Below are 12210 nucleotides of genomic sequence, written 5' to 3'. Positions count from 1 at the left end.
GAACTGGCTCCGGCGAACTCTACAGTAACGGACACGCTCTGCAGCTGAAACCACTTAATCTGGGCAATGCACAACACTTTTATTCGTCTTTTTACAGTTGAGCACGGAGCGGGGCCCCGCGCGGCCCTGCTGGAGCCCGGTGTTGTGTTTCTTGGCTGAGCGGTTATTAGTTATAGGTTTACTGTTTGGGGCCCCCCCCCTTCCGCGTTTCGCTCCCTGAGTGAGGGAGGAAAGGCTGATTGAATCCACTTTGACGGACGTGGCGACAGCCGAGGCCCTTTCTGCCCGGGGAGGGTCTCCAGCGGCTTATGCCACAGCCGCAATCGCTCACCCCGCGGAGGGGCGTTTATCAACCCCGTCTGTGAGGCAGAGAAACCCAGGAGTGCGCCACTGAGAAACATTCTTCTTTTTCTTCAGACTGAGTTTTTTTAGTGTCAATGTGCCAAAGTGTTCCATTTTTCCAACCTCTTTTTTTTTTTTATCAGAAACAAAAGAGCCAGTTTTTGTGGTGAGAAACTGCAAAAATATGTCATCAAAGCAGCTGTTCGAAACGGTGTGGCGGTAATTACTGTGAGATGAAAGACGGAGTGCGAACAGCCTATGGATTCGGTTTTAATTAGTTTCGCGTACGCTGCACAGATAGGGCCCACTTCAAGAGTCGGGCTGAACCGTTTGTGCTAACCGTTGTCCTCACTGGCACCGTGTCAGTTCCTATGTCTGTTGAAGGCTCTGTGTCTGTTCATGTGTCTGTGTCAGATGACCTGAGAGCTCATCTTTGCGTAGCGCCCTCATGTGGCTGGGAGACGTAAGGCTTTGTGAATCCCCCATGACGTGGGAGAGAGCTACCATACGCTCCCTGCTGTGAAGCAATCATTGTTTTTGTTTAGTTTTTTTTTCTGTGCAGAGCAAATGATTTTGATTAGTTCAGGCAAGTCAGCAATTTACCTCTCATTGTAAGTACATGAATTTTGCTTGTCGACAGGTATATTCCCCCTTGGGGGTTAATAAAGTGTGATGAATTCTGCTCCGTTCAGTCCAATAGCCCTGTGTGCGCTGGGCTTGGTGAACCCTGACTCTCCCTGTGCATTGTTTTTAGGACTAACCCCCTCTCTCCCCCCTCTCCCCCAGGCCTGCCCCGGTTCTCCAGCCAGCCGGAGGCGTCGTCGGTGCGGCTGGGCGGCAGCGTGGTGATGCCCTGCGATGTGAACCCCGACCTGGCGGCCTTCGCCCGCTGGGAGCGCGACAGGGAGCCCCTGGAGCCGGGCCGGCGGCTCGTCCTGCTGCCCGGCGGGGGCCTGCTGCTCAGCAACGCCTCGGAGGGCGACGCGGGGGCCTACCGCTGCGTGCTGGAGAACCTGGGCCCCGCCAAGGCCAGCGAGGAGGCAGAGCTGCAGGTCCTGCAAGGTACGGTCAGCGTTCAGCGCTCCGCGTTCAGCGCTCCGCCCCGGTTTGAACACAGAGACGGGAATGCTGGACGCGCTGCTCCAGGTCGTGCCGGAAGCACGTTAGAGCACCAGGCTTCCTGTTCTCAGGGTGCTCACAAGCTGCCCTTAAAACCTTACTAACGGCCACACCAAGATTGAGAGCTATAACCATAAATATGTTGTTTTAAAAGTAGGTCTTACTCAAGTGGATGGCGGAGTTCACGCCACAATTATCACGACAGCAATGATATCGCTGGGATCACTTTCAGAGCATGAACGATAAAGCAAATCAAAATCCATCAGATTTACTAGAATATGACATGGCTGAGAGACATTATCGCTCATTAGTGCTCACATCGTTATGGTTCTAGTTATCAATAAAGTTATACTTCTTGATGTGGATGGGCCTCCGACTGGTCTTCCCATTGCTGCTATTCACAGAATCTATTGATGAGAAGCAGCATTATGCATATTTTGGTAATGTGCTCATGTCTACCTCCTTAATGTGATTTTCTTACCCACCACTGCTTAGCTAATCTGAATTTAAATTCAGAATACCTTTGACATCGGTCTCTTACCCGGCACACATCACATTAAACTGTGCCAGACTGCAGAGGATTTAAGAAGCAGGAGACATCCTGTATTTCTTTTTGAAACTGGTTTCACAGTCCTTTCCGTTCTGCGGATGCGAGCTCGGTGAAAGATTTAGCTCTGTCCCCCGCTCGCAGAAGCTCACAGACTCTGAGCGAACGGGCGCGCCGGGAGTATAAAATTATCCCGGACAGGTCCGTGAATCACTTCTGGAGCAGTCGGCCGAATTCTGTGGTGTCAGGAACTCTTTTATTTACAGGAGCCGTTAAGCGCTCACTTTTGGAGCTCTAAGCGAGGTCATAAATGAAGAGTTTAGCTCCAGCCTCTCGGTATCCGTCTCCTGCAGAGACGCTGCGAGGGCCCGGCCTGTTTGTTCACTTCCTCTGCGCCAGCGCGGCTGCCAGCACCCGCGTTTTCTGCCCGTTGTTAAAGGAATTTGATGAGGGACGGGGGAGAAACTGACGTGTCTTGGCGGGAGCGGCGCAGCGTCTGAGATACGAGGGTGAAAATGGCCGCCGTTCGGCTCCTCGGTGTAGCGGCCTCTGAGCCCCTGCGGGGGAGCTGTTGTGAGAATCTGGCCGTGTCAGCTCCCATAATGTAATCCTGGATGTTTCATGCACAAGAAGCAGGTTCTCCACAGTCGGTGTTGTGAAGCAGGACCTGGTTTTTTCCCCCCCCCCTGCAGAGACGGAGGTGGAGAGGAGGCTGGAGTTCGTGCTGCAGCCGGGGCCCGTGACGAAGGCGGTCGGGGACGACGTGCTGCTGGCCTGCGTGGTGACGGGCTTCCCCGCCCCGGAGGTCCGCTGGCTGCTGGGGGACAAGATGATCGAAGAGAGGTGAGAGAAGAGCGACTGCTGCCCGTCCCCTCTCCTCCCGAAGCGGGACTCTCATCCTGCAGTCATCCCAGGTCTTATTAGGCATCCGTCATCGCAGGGTTTTAACAGTCTGCTCCGCACCACCGATCCCCGCTCACAGCGATGTGACTGATGCTCTGGAGCACCCTCTTCGGCTTGATGAGAAGTGCTTTCTAAGTATAACCTGTAATGACTGTGATGATGGTGATTGTTTTTCTTGCCGTTGTTAGTGTTATTATTATTGCACATAAAGAAGCCTTCTCAGGGAAGTGTGGGCTAGCCCAGCCGGTCTGAAACGACCATAGGACACCGCAGGTTAGTGCGGAGTTGTAATCACGGTGTAGTGAAGGGAATTGCAGCGTGTGCGGATGCACATGCAGTGTGTGCTGCTCATCAGTATGGGCAGCGTAGCCTCACACACAGTCCCTCTCTCTAGCTGGCAGTCTCTCGCTCTCCGTCACGCTAGCTGCCTCTCTGAGAAGCTGACCTGGCCGTCCTGTGCCAGTGTGGGCTGGTGATGAATAATGGGCATGGTGCCACCAGGCCTCTGGGACATCACTCAGGTGTCACACAGACCAGGGGGCCCGCTCACACCTGCGCCAGGGGGCCCAGTCACTCCTGTGCCAGGGGGCCCAGTCACTCCTGCTCCAGGGAGCCCGCTCACTCCTGAGCCCGGGGGCCCACTCACTCCTGCGCTAGGGGGCCCGCTCACTCCTGCACCAGGGGGCTCAGTCACTCCTGCGCCAGGGGGCCCGCTCACTCCTGCGCCAGGGGGCTCGCTCACTCCTGCGCCGGGGGGGCCAGGGAGCCCACTTGCGCCTTGGACTGCAGAGTCAGCGCTGTGTGTGACCTCCTGCTGTGCATCACCCGGGCTGAAGGGCAAAGGGCGGGGGTGGCCGTCACGCTGCGGATGCTCTACTCTCGATACTCAAGGGATATTACGCTACATCTGTTTAACACCGAAACGCTGGTTAGCAGCTGTAATGGGGGTGATTTGCTCACTGTAAGCCGTTATGCAGGGGTCATGGTGTGAGGTACAGTGCTCAGCGGCTGTGGGCAGTGTTGCAGTCTCCCAGATTATGGAGTAGGGATGATGGAGGACTGAAGGAACACACTGACACAGCTGAATATCTGTCCGGTAAATAGAATATCTATGGTGTGGCATCTGCTCTTACGGAACACGACTTGAATATATTAGTCATGAAGCCGGGGCTCGGGCGGCGATCAGGCAGGATAATCAATCATCTCCATTGTATTGACTAGTTTGTTGCTACAATGGTAACATATGCTATTCATCGCCTAGAATATTAATATCTCCCCGCCGAACGGGTCTTTATGAGCCAGCTGCGTTAATTACTCAAGATATGTGCCAAACTGAAGGGGTGTCTCTCTCCTCACTGCGGTAATTTTTAAGCAGAGATCATGCATGCGCTGACACGGAATATATTAGGCGGGGGGGGAAAGTCTCGTGTTATTCTCTGACAATTAAAAGTGGCGTCGCGGGAGGAGCCGGGATCGTGGCGCGGGCTTCTCGAGCGTGTCGCTCGGCTCTCTGCGAGACGGGACGAGGGGGAGAGCGCCGTCGTCTCGTGATCGGGACGGGGGCGAGGGACAGATTGGCGGAGGATGTCTGGGGACTCCAATTAGCGAAAACGGGGGCCGCTTTGGAGCAGACGTTGGCGTCATTCAGACGTACGTGTAGCGGCGTTAGCGTGATGCGAAGTCCATGACATTTTTTCTCCCCCGCCCCTCTGCCCAGTGAACGTGTGTTTAGCTGTGTGGTATGCGCATGACGCTTCCTGTTGTGTGGATTGTAATGGCCGTGCTGACGTTTGTTGTGGCTGAAGGAACGCTTTACCCGGGGCTAGTTTTAGAAAGCTGAAATTCCTCCAGCAGGCTTCACGTGTATTCTGTGCCGAATTAGATGCACCTGTTAAAACATAATTGCTAGTGAAAGAGCCGCCCTAGGTGCACTGTAAACGGTTTCAGCAGGGTGGCCTTGGGTAAGAGTTACAGCAGTGAGAGGGTGTGATAGAAAGGGAGGGGTAGAGATAGGGAGAGAGATAGGGAGAGAGATAGGGAGAGGGAGAGGGAGAAAGGCGGCTGTGATCCCTGTAAAAGCATAGGCTGAATGCCGCAGTGACCTGTGTGGTATAGACCTGTGTTTTTCTCTGTAATGAAATGGTTCAGCCACACACAGGTTTTTTATTTATTTATTTTTCCTCTTTCCTCCCCCCCCCCTTTCTTCCCTCCACCTGGGCAGTGTATGTGTATCTGTGTGTGCGTGTTTCTGTGTGTGTGTGTGTGTGCGTGTGTGACTGTGTGCGCGTCCTCAGAAAGGTCAGAGGCAGACAGTGCTTTGAAGGTCACTGGCTGTGTGTGCGGAGCTGGAAGATTGATATTTCTGCTGAGGCTGCACCAGAGCAGATGTTGATTTTATCGGTCTCGTTGCTGCATAATTAACCATAAAAAAATGTATCGGCTGCTGCTTTCCGCTCTTTATTGTGGATGTATGGCGCAGGTCCATGTGGAGATTGCACGGCGTCCATCTGTATAGAGGCGGCGCTGCAGAGGGCCCGAGGTACGAGCCATGCTGCTTGTGGTGAAATTTTGAGTGCGCACACCTGCATCCACCATTCGGCATGATGGCAGAGGAACGAGAGCTTCTGAAAAACAAAGAAACCAGATCGTGAGAGAAGGTGCCAGAAGGAAATGAACAGAGAGAACAGTACTCCAGTGCCCCCCCCTCCCCCCTCAGGTCCCCACTGCTGTTCTTCATCTTATTGGTGCCAATGTACTTCAATGGTTTTAACACTAAGCACTTTTCTGTCCACAGCGAGTTGGTTTCCAAACAAATATGTGATCGTTATGGCCCTCCTCCTGGAAAAGCCTCAGAGTGTAGACTTTTATCTGGAAACATTTGCTAAAAGAGATGTTTGTTCCCGTTTGAATTGCAGGGCGCTCTGTGGCCTCTGACCTTTGAGCCCCGACCCCGAGAGAGGCTCTCCTAAAGCCCTCAGAAGACAGAAGAGCTCAGTAGTCTCTTCCCTCAGAAATGTTAATGAAAGTCAGCCTGCACTGTGCCTTGCTCGGCAGTAGCCTGCTCTGAACGGCATTGACCATTCAAACCTCTGGCTGTGTAGGATGTGTCTGGAGCTGACCTCTGCTTTTAAAGCTTTCACAGCCTAGAGCAGTGGGAAAAGCCCAAGGACAAGACGACCCATTTCACTTAAGTTCTGACCTTCTCTGCAGCTGCCGTTCCACACCGTAGTTCGAAAAGTAGTTTGATGTGGTCTCTGTTTCTCTGCTAGAGCACCCCCTGCTGGTGTGGAGCTGCAGGTGTCCTTGTGAAACCGCAGTCGGTGAACAGTAATATCAGCACCGACTTTCCATATTTGTCTGCATTCTTTTCAACGGGACAGGAAGCGTGTACATATAAACGCACGGCTAAATCGCGTAATCGCTTCTGCACACGTGTGCCGGCAAAGTGGTCTACAAAAGCTCTGAGAAGAAGGTTCTTGAAGATCACACGCCGGACGAGGATTACCGGCTTCGTCGAGTTCGCGGCGGGTTTGGAATTCGGTGCGCCGCTCTCTCAGATGGCGGAGGCGACGGGGGCACCTCCCGCTGCATTGTGGGTGAAAATTAGAGATCCCCTAATAGAATTCCACGGCAGTCAATAAAAGGGATGAATAATGTATGGGGCCCGGGCAGATTGACACTGCATACGAATCAACCTTCAGGCTTCAAAGCGCCGTCCCCGCCCCTCCCCCTCGCCTTTATTCGGCGCTTAAATCTCATTGCGCGTGTAATATTTACTCGCGTAGCGGTCGTACGAACGCAGGGTAATGTGTTTGCCGAGCGAGCGAGGAGAGATTATTCATCCCTTCCTGGGTGATTGGGGAGGAGGAGGAGGAGGAGGAGGAGGTGGGGGGGGGGGGGAGGGAGGGAGGGAGGGTTTGGCGGTGGGCACCGGAGGGTCCCTCTGCAGGCTGTGACAGCGGCGGCCATTTCCCGGCCCTGCCGAGCTCGGGGCTGGATGCGGGCTCCTGTCCCTGATAGCTCCATTAGCGTTAGCCACTGCTTGGTGCATGGTGGGTCTCGCTGGTTCTTCCCCCCGCTGCCGCAGAACCCGAAGCGTGTGCCCCTGTGGAACCCGCCGCCCTCTCCCCCGGTCCAGAGACACCGCGCTCACCACACAGCCGTTTATTCTCTTATGCAAATCCCCCTCCCCGCGCGCGTGTCCTTGACTTTACCATTTGTATGGTAATGATAAGGCCCTGGTGTCTGTGCTGAACACCAGCCTCTCCCCCACACACCGGCTTTCTCCCAGAAGTGTTTAAAATCACTGCAGTCACTTATGAGAAATCATAGCAAAGGAATATGAAAACATGCGCGTGTCTGTTTGCGGGCGTCGGTAGGCGGGAGTGAGCGTCCGCGTGCGGATTTCGACAAACGGGTCGCGGCGGGCGTGCGCGTGGCGATGACCCCCGTCTCCCGCCCGAGCAGGCTGATTATGGCGCCCAGGGCGCGATTCATCCTCAGATTGCCTCCATTTCACAGCCATTTCCAGGCCACGGCTCTCCCCTTCCATCCTTTATTCTTAATCAGAGCGCTTTTAAAACCGCCTCAAAATGGCCAATTTGAGGAAATACGCCTGGGAGGTGGAGGCTGGCAGTTTTCGGAAATGATTTTGAAACGGTCAGAAAGCCCCCTTATCAGCGTTAATGGCCTGTGATTTTTCACTCCCTCCATCTTTGTCCAGTGCCGGTGTTAAGAAGATTAACAGGCAGTCCCTGCTCAGCCAGCTCATGGTGTGGCATGTAAAATTTATCCTGTTTTTATTAAAAGTTCTGTGAAAAACCGGAGGGCTGTGGAGGGTCGCACTCGGTGGGAGAGGAAGGCTGTGTGTGCGTGTGCGTGTGAGTGTGTGTGCGCGAGCGCGCGCGCGCGCGTGTGTGTGTGTGTGTGTGTGTGTGTGTGTGTCTATGTGCAGCAGTGTGTGTGTGTGTGTGTGCGGCAGAGTGAGAGAGCGTGTGTGTGTGTGTGTGTGTGTGTGTGTGTGCGCGCATGTCTGCAGTTACCAATGATGTGCAGTGGAAGGTTGCTTCCCCGTTTGGCCCTCAGAGCTGGGCTGTGGGCAGTGAGGCTCAGGCTGTGGGGCCTGGTGAGCGATGTGGCTGGGTGCATAGGGGGCCTCGGGAGCCGCCTCTCCTCCCTGCTCCACAATCACTCTCAGATTCCCCCACATTCCTGCCAGGCCCTACTTTACTTCCCCTTCTGAGGATTTATAGAAAGCAGGAAGTTTCCTTCACGGGGTTGTTTTTACTACCGTCTCTCTCAAATACAGGCATGTCCACCCACACACACACAGGCAGGCACACACACACACTCATACACACACACACACACACACAGATAGACTCACACTCACACACATACTCACTCAGACACACACACACACACACACACAGATGCACTCACAAACACACACACTCACGCACACACAAATGCACACACATACATGTACATTCACACGCACCCATACACACACCCACACACGCATGTACACACACGCATGTACACACACACACACGCATGTACAGACACACACACACACACACACACAGATACACTCACACTCGCACACATACTCACTCAGACACACACACACATACACACTCCTACACACACACACACACACAGATGCACTCACACACATACACTGACGCACACACAAATGCACACACATACATACATGTACATTCACACGCACCCGTACACACACCCACACACGCATGTACACACACGCATGTACACACAGACACACACACACGCATGTACAGACACACACACACGCATGTACACACAGACACACACACACACAGGCATGTACAAACACACACACACCCACACACACTTTGTTGGCGTAGCACTTAACGCCTGTACTGGATCAGTATGGTGAGGAGATCTCGTCATATCAGATTTTCATAATGAGTGTTGACTCAGTGCAAAGTAAGGCTCCGAACGTGTGGATCAGTGCCAGTGTGTAGCTAGAACAAACAAAGCCTTGCCTTTTCTTCGCCAGGTCACTGTCTCATGAATATTTAAACTCCCATTAGAGACGGCAGACCTCATCGCGGGTTACTGTACAGCGTGTAAGGCGTGTAAACGTGGCATCGACCGCGTGACCCGGTCGAGTGCGGTCACTGACGAACACGGCTGGGTGCAGTAATTATCCTCGTGCGCTCGTGACACAGCATGAGGCCGCGGTTACCGGTCACTCCAAACTCAGAAGGTACGAGACCCCAACGGATTCACTAATTTTAGTAAAGTCCAAAATGATCATCACACCTGCAGAAGGTGGGAAGGAAACGGGGCTCTTTGTGTTCGCTGGCCGTCCTTTCGCGTGCACTGAGCGCCGGCACAGTGGATCTCTGTCCCCCAAACACTCCTGCTGCTGTAGTGCCATAGGCCGCCGCTGGCTTTTGTCTGGGTTTCACTGTATTCTGAAACACAAACTGAACGTTCTGCGTGAGCCTACTCCTTAAGCGTTTTCTTTTCTTTCCCCAGAAACGGCAGCATGGGTGTGCATGTGACCTTGCAGCGCGAGCCTGCAGTGTCCGTCTCGCCTGGTGTTTTTCTGGTGGCCGTGATAATGTTTCTGAAACAGTAGACTTACAGAAGGTGTCACCGTGTGACACGGACGACCCGCTCGAGCGATGCTTTTATTTTGGAAGCAGATGAAAGATGGGGTGTCTGACCTTGCACCTCCCCAGGATGCTGGAGACGCCCCCAGTTATCTGGACTCTGTTCAGTCAAGTTCCCCTTCAACTCGCAGCAGAGAGGGTATTGCTGCAAATATCAGTGCCTTTTCCTTGTGGTTACATGTAATGTACGTGGATAAGGTTCATTTAGAGAGAACACTACTACTACCCCGACTCCATTTCCGACTCTCTCTGGAGCAAGCTTATAATGGATTTTTATGTGGATCTCTTTCAAAGCAGACAGCCTAACTCTTCTGTTCACCCTGGTATCTGATGCCTCGTACTCTCTACAGACGGCTTTTAATATTCAGACAACTTCTGTGCTCCTTGAGTTTGGGTCACTGTTCAGTGGATAGTGTCTAATTATGAATATGGCAATGGAAATGTCATTTAATATCATAAAGTTTTATTAATATCTCCCCCATATTCAGCTCTCGGGTTCATCTTGACAAGATTTATCTCACACGTACGTGGCGGTGGTACAGATTAGGCCTGTTTTTCAGCGCACGGTATACTTGGTTACGTGCAATTAATCATGCGATGGCGGCGGTTTTTGTACCTTGAGCTTTATCAGATCACCATTTAAGCTCCATCAGATTGATTACTGGCACGCAGAGGAGATGACCATTAGAATGAAGAGCGTGTCTGTTTCCGGAGAATTACATTTTTCTTTGGGATAAATCGACGGTGTTACCGTTGATAAATTGGTGCTATATTGCCGGGCTTTTCCAGGGAGTAGTTTCAATGTCAAGCCCTCCCCGGTGATGTAAGACTTTTTTTCCCTCTACCCAGATGACAGTGACGGTGAGCAGAGTGAAATTTGTGTTTGTGTGCGCTTTCCAACTAATTGAAACTGTGGGGGGGAGGGGGGAGATGGGAAACGGCTGAGCTAGCAGGTCTGATGGCGCCCGCATGGATAGGGATCACAGGTGCGTCCCAATACTGGAGAAAAGACACCCTCCTTTCCTCCATTCATCTCCTCTCTGGAAGTATGGGGGGAGGGGACGAGTGGAGGAAAGAAGGGGGCATTTTCTCGAGTGTTGTGACGCACCCCAGGGCTGGTCAGAGGACCGACTCGGTGAAGGCGAGAGGCTCTGATATTGAGGGAATGGTGGTGCGGGGCCAGGGGCTGTTGTTAAGTGCCTTTTCCTTTCAGCAGCTCATGAAAGGAGCTGGGAGCCTCACGCTGTTCAGGTTGGATCACCCTGTCCGATCCCAGCATTTGCCACTTTTCCTCTGTGAAAAGTGCTGTGTCACCGCCCCCAGAATGCACAGGGCCCTTATTACTGAGACACCGCACCGCAGGAGGGAGGGGGGAGGCTTCGCAGAGGAACCTCTTCAGTTTTGGGATGATGTCAGAACAGCCGCGAGACGTACCCTGAGCCGCGCTCCTGTGTTTCTGTCTGAAGAGCGGCGCGGGACTGAGCTTTCTCCCGAGAGGATTCGGGGGTTTGTTTTAAAGGGTCTTCGGTGTCCCGTCGGGCTTCGTTTAGGTTCTTTAAAGAACTTTAAAGATGAATTTTAAAGGTTTCATCTACCTCTGCTTTCAGATGAAATTCATATTCGCATACCTTCAGTGAGCAGCGGCTGCAATGCAGAGCCAAGCGTCGCTGCACGTCCTGATCCCAGGGATTCTGGGCCCCTTGAAAGGATCACACATCGTAACCCCCCATCCGTGTGCAATCATAACAAAAATGTTTGAGGGCCCCTGTCAGTGAGGGCCCGTGGAAACGTCCTTACTTCCCCCCGCCGGTCCCTTCCAGAGTTGTCGTATTTCTCCCCGTCCTCCTCTTTGCTTTTCTCTGGTTATCGGAGGACTGCATTGTGCTGCCAAATAAATCATGCTCAAGCTGCAGTTTTAATCATTTGTTTTCCCTCTCTGACACTTTGGTGCTCGCAGACTTAGCTTTGGATTAGATTCCTCTATGCAGGAAAAACTTGGCTTTCACCCTGGGCGTGTGTCCAGCGAGTTTAATCTCCGGATCAAGCAGAAGAGAACTTTGAAATGGTTCATTGCTGGAAAAAGGCACCTGTTTATTCTGTTTGTCTTCACAGAGAATTCACTGAGCTGATGTGTGCTGGCTGGATCCCTGGTTCTAGTGGTTCGGGGATGATTTGGGGCCGGGGGGGCGGGGTGCGGCGTCTGGGAAAGGCCCCCCCCCCCCCCGGGCGGGCCGCTGAACTGTGCCGATACTAATGAAAATGCACCTCAAATGTGTGTGTGTGTGTGTGTGTGTGTGTGTGTGTGTGTGTGTGTGTGTGTGTGTGTGTGTGTGTGTGTGAGTGTGCAGCCTCTGGGGTCCACATCCGTTATCCACGTCCTCAGCACCAACAGTAGGGTGGGCTGGATGCTGTCGGCAGGGGCGTTAACGGGAGCAGGCAGTGGACAAATGGAGATTCATGGGTGGGTTTCTATGGAAATGAGTAAGTTGCACTCGGCCGGTTATGATAATGCATTGCTGTCAAGCTTGGAGTAATGAAGTGAAGTGGGGGGACCCAAGGAGCTGGAAAAACAGGCAGGCAGGGCCACTCTGAGTCTCAGGATAGTGTGCGTTAAGAGCTGCATTAAGCACC

The 12210-nt window shown here is 53.0% G+C and overlaps 1 protein-coding gene across 3 annotated transcripts in view; it reads left to right on the top strand.

Annotated features, from left to right (window-relative positions):
* The window catches only part of LOC133111388 (neogenin-like), a 169973-nt gene that overhangs the window by 87605 nt on the left and 70158 nt on the right, over positions 1-12210 (top strand). For all 3 annotated transcript variants that reach the window (XM_061221702.1, XM_061221701.1, XM_061221700.1), the window contains exons 3-4: positions 1129-1404; positions 2701-2851. In XM_061221702.1, coding sequence (XP_061077686.1) covers positions 1129-1404; positions 2701-2851 — 427 coding nt within the window. The remainder of the gene's footprint in view (positions 1-1128; positions 1405-2700; positions 2852-12210) is intronic.

The sequence above is a fragment of the Conger conger genome, chromosome 15 (assembly GCF_963514075.1).
Source record: "Conger conger chromosome 15, fConCon1.1, whole genome shotgun sequence".
NCBI classification, from domain to species: domain Eukaryota; kingdom Metazoa; phylum Chordata; class Actinopteri; order Anguilliformes; family Congridae; genus Conger; species Conger conger.
The sequence above is the reverse complement of the archived record's forward strand: the minus strand, read 5'-3'. Positions and strand labels throughout refer to the sequence as shown.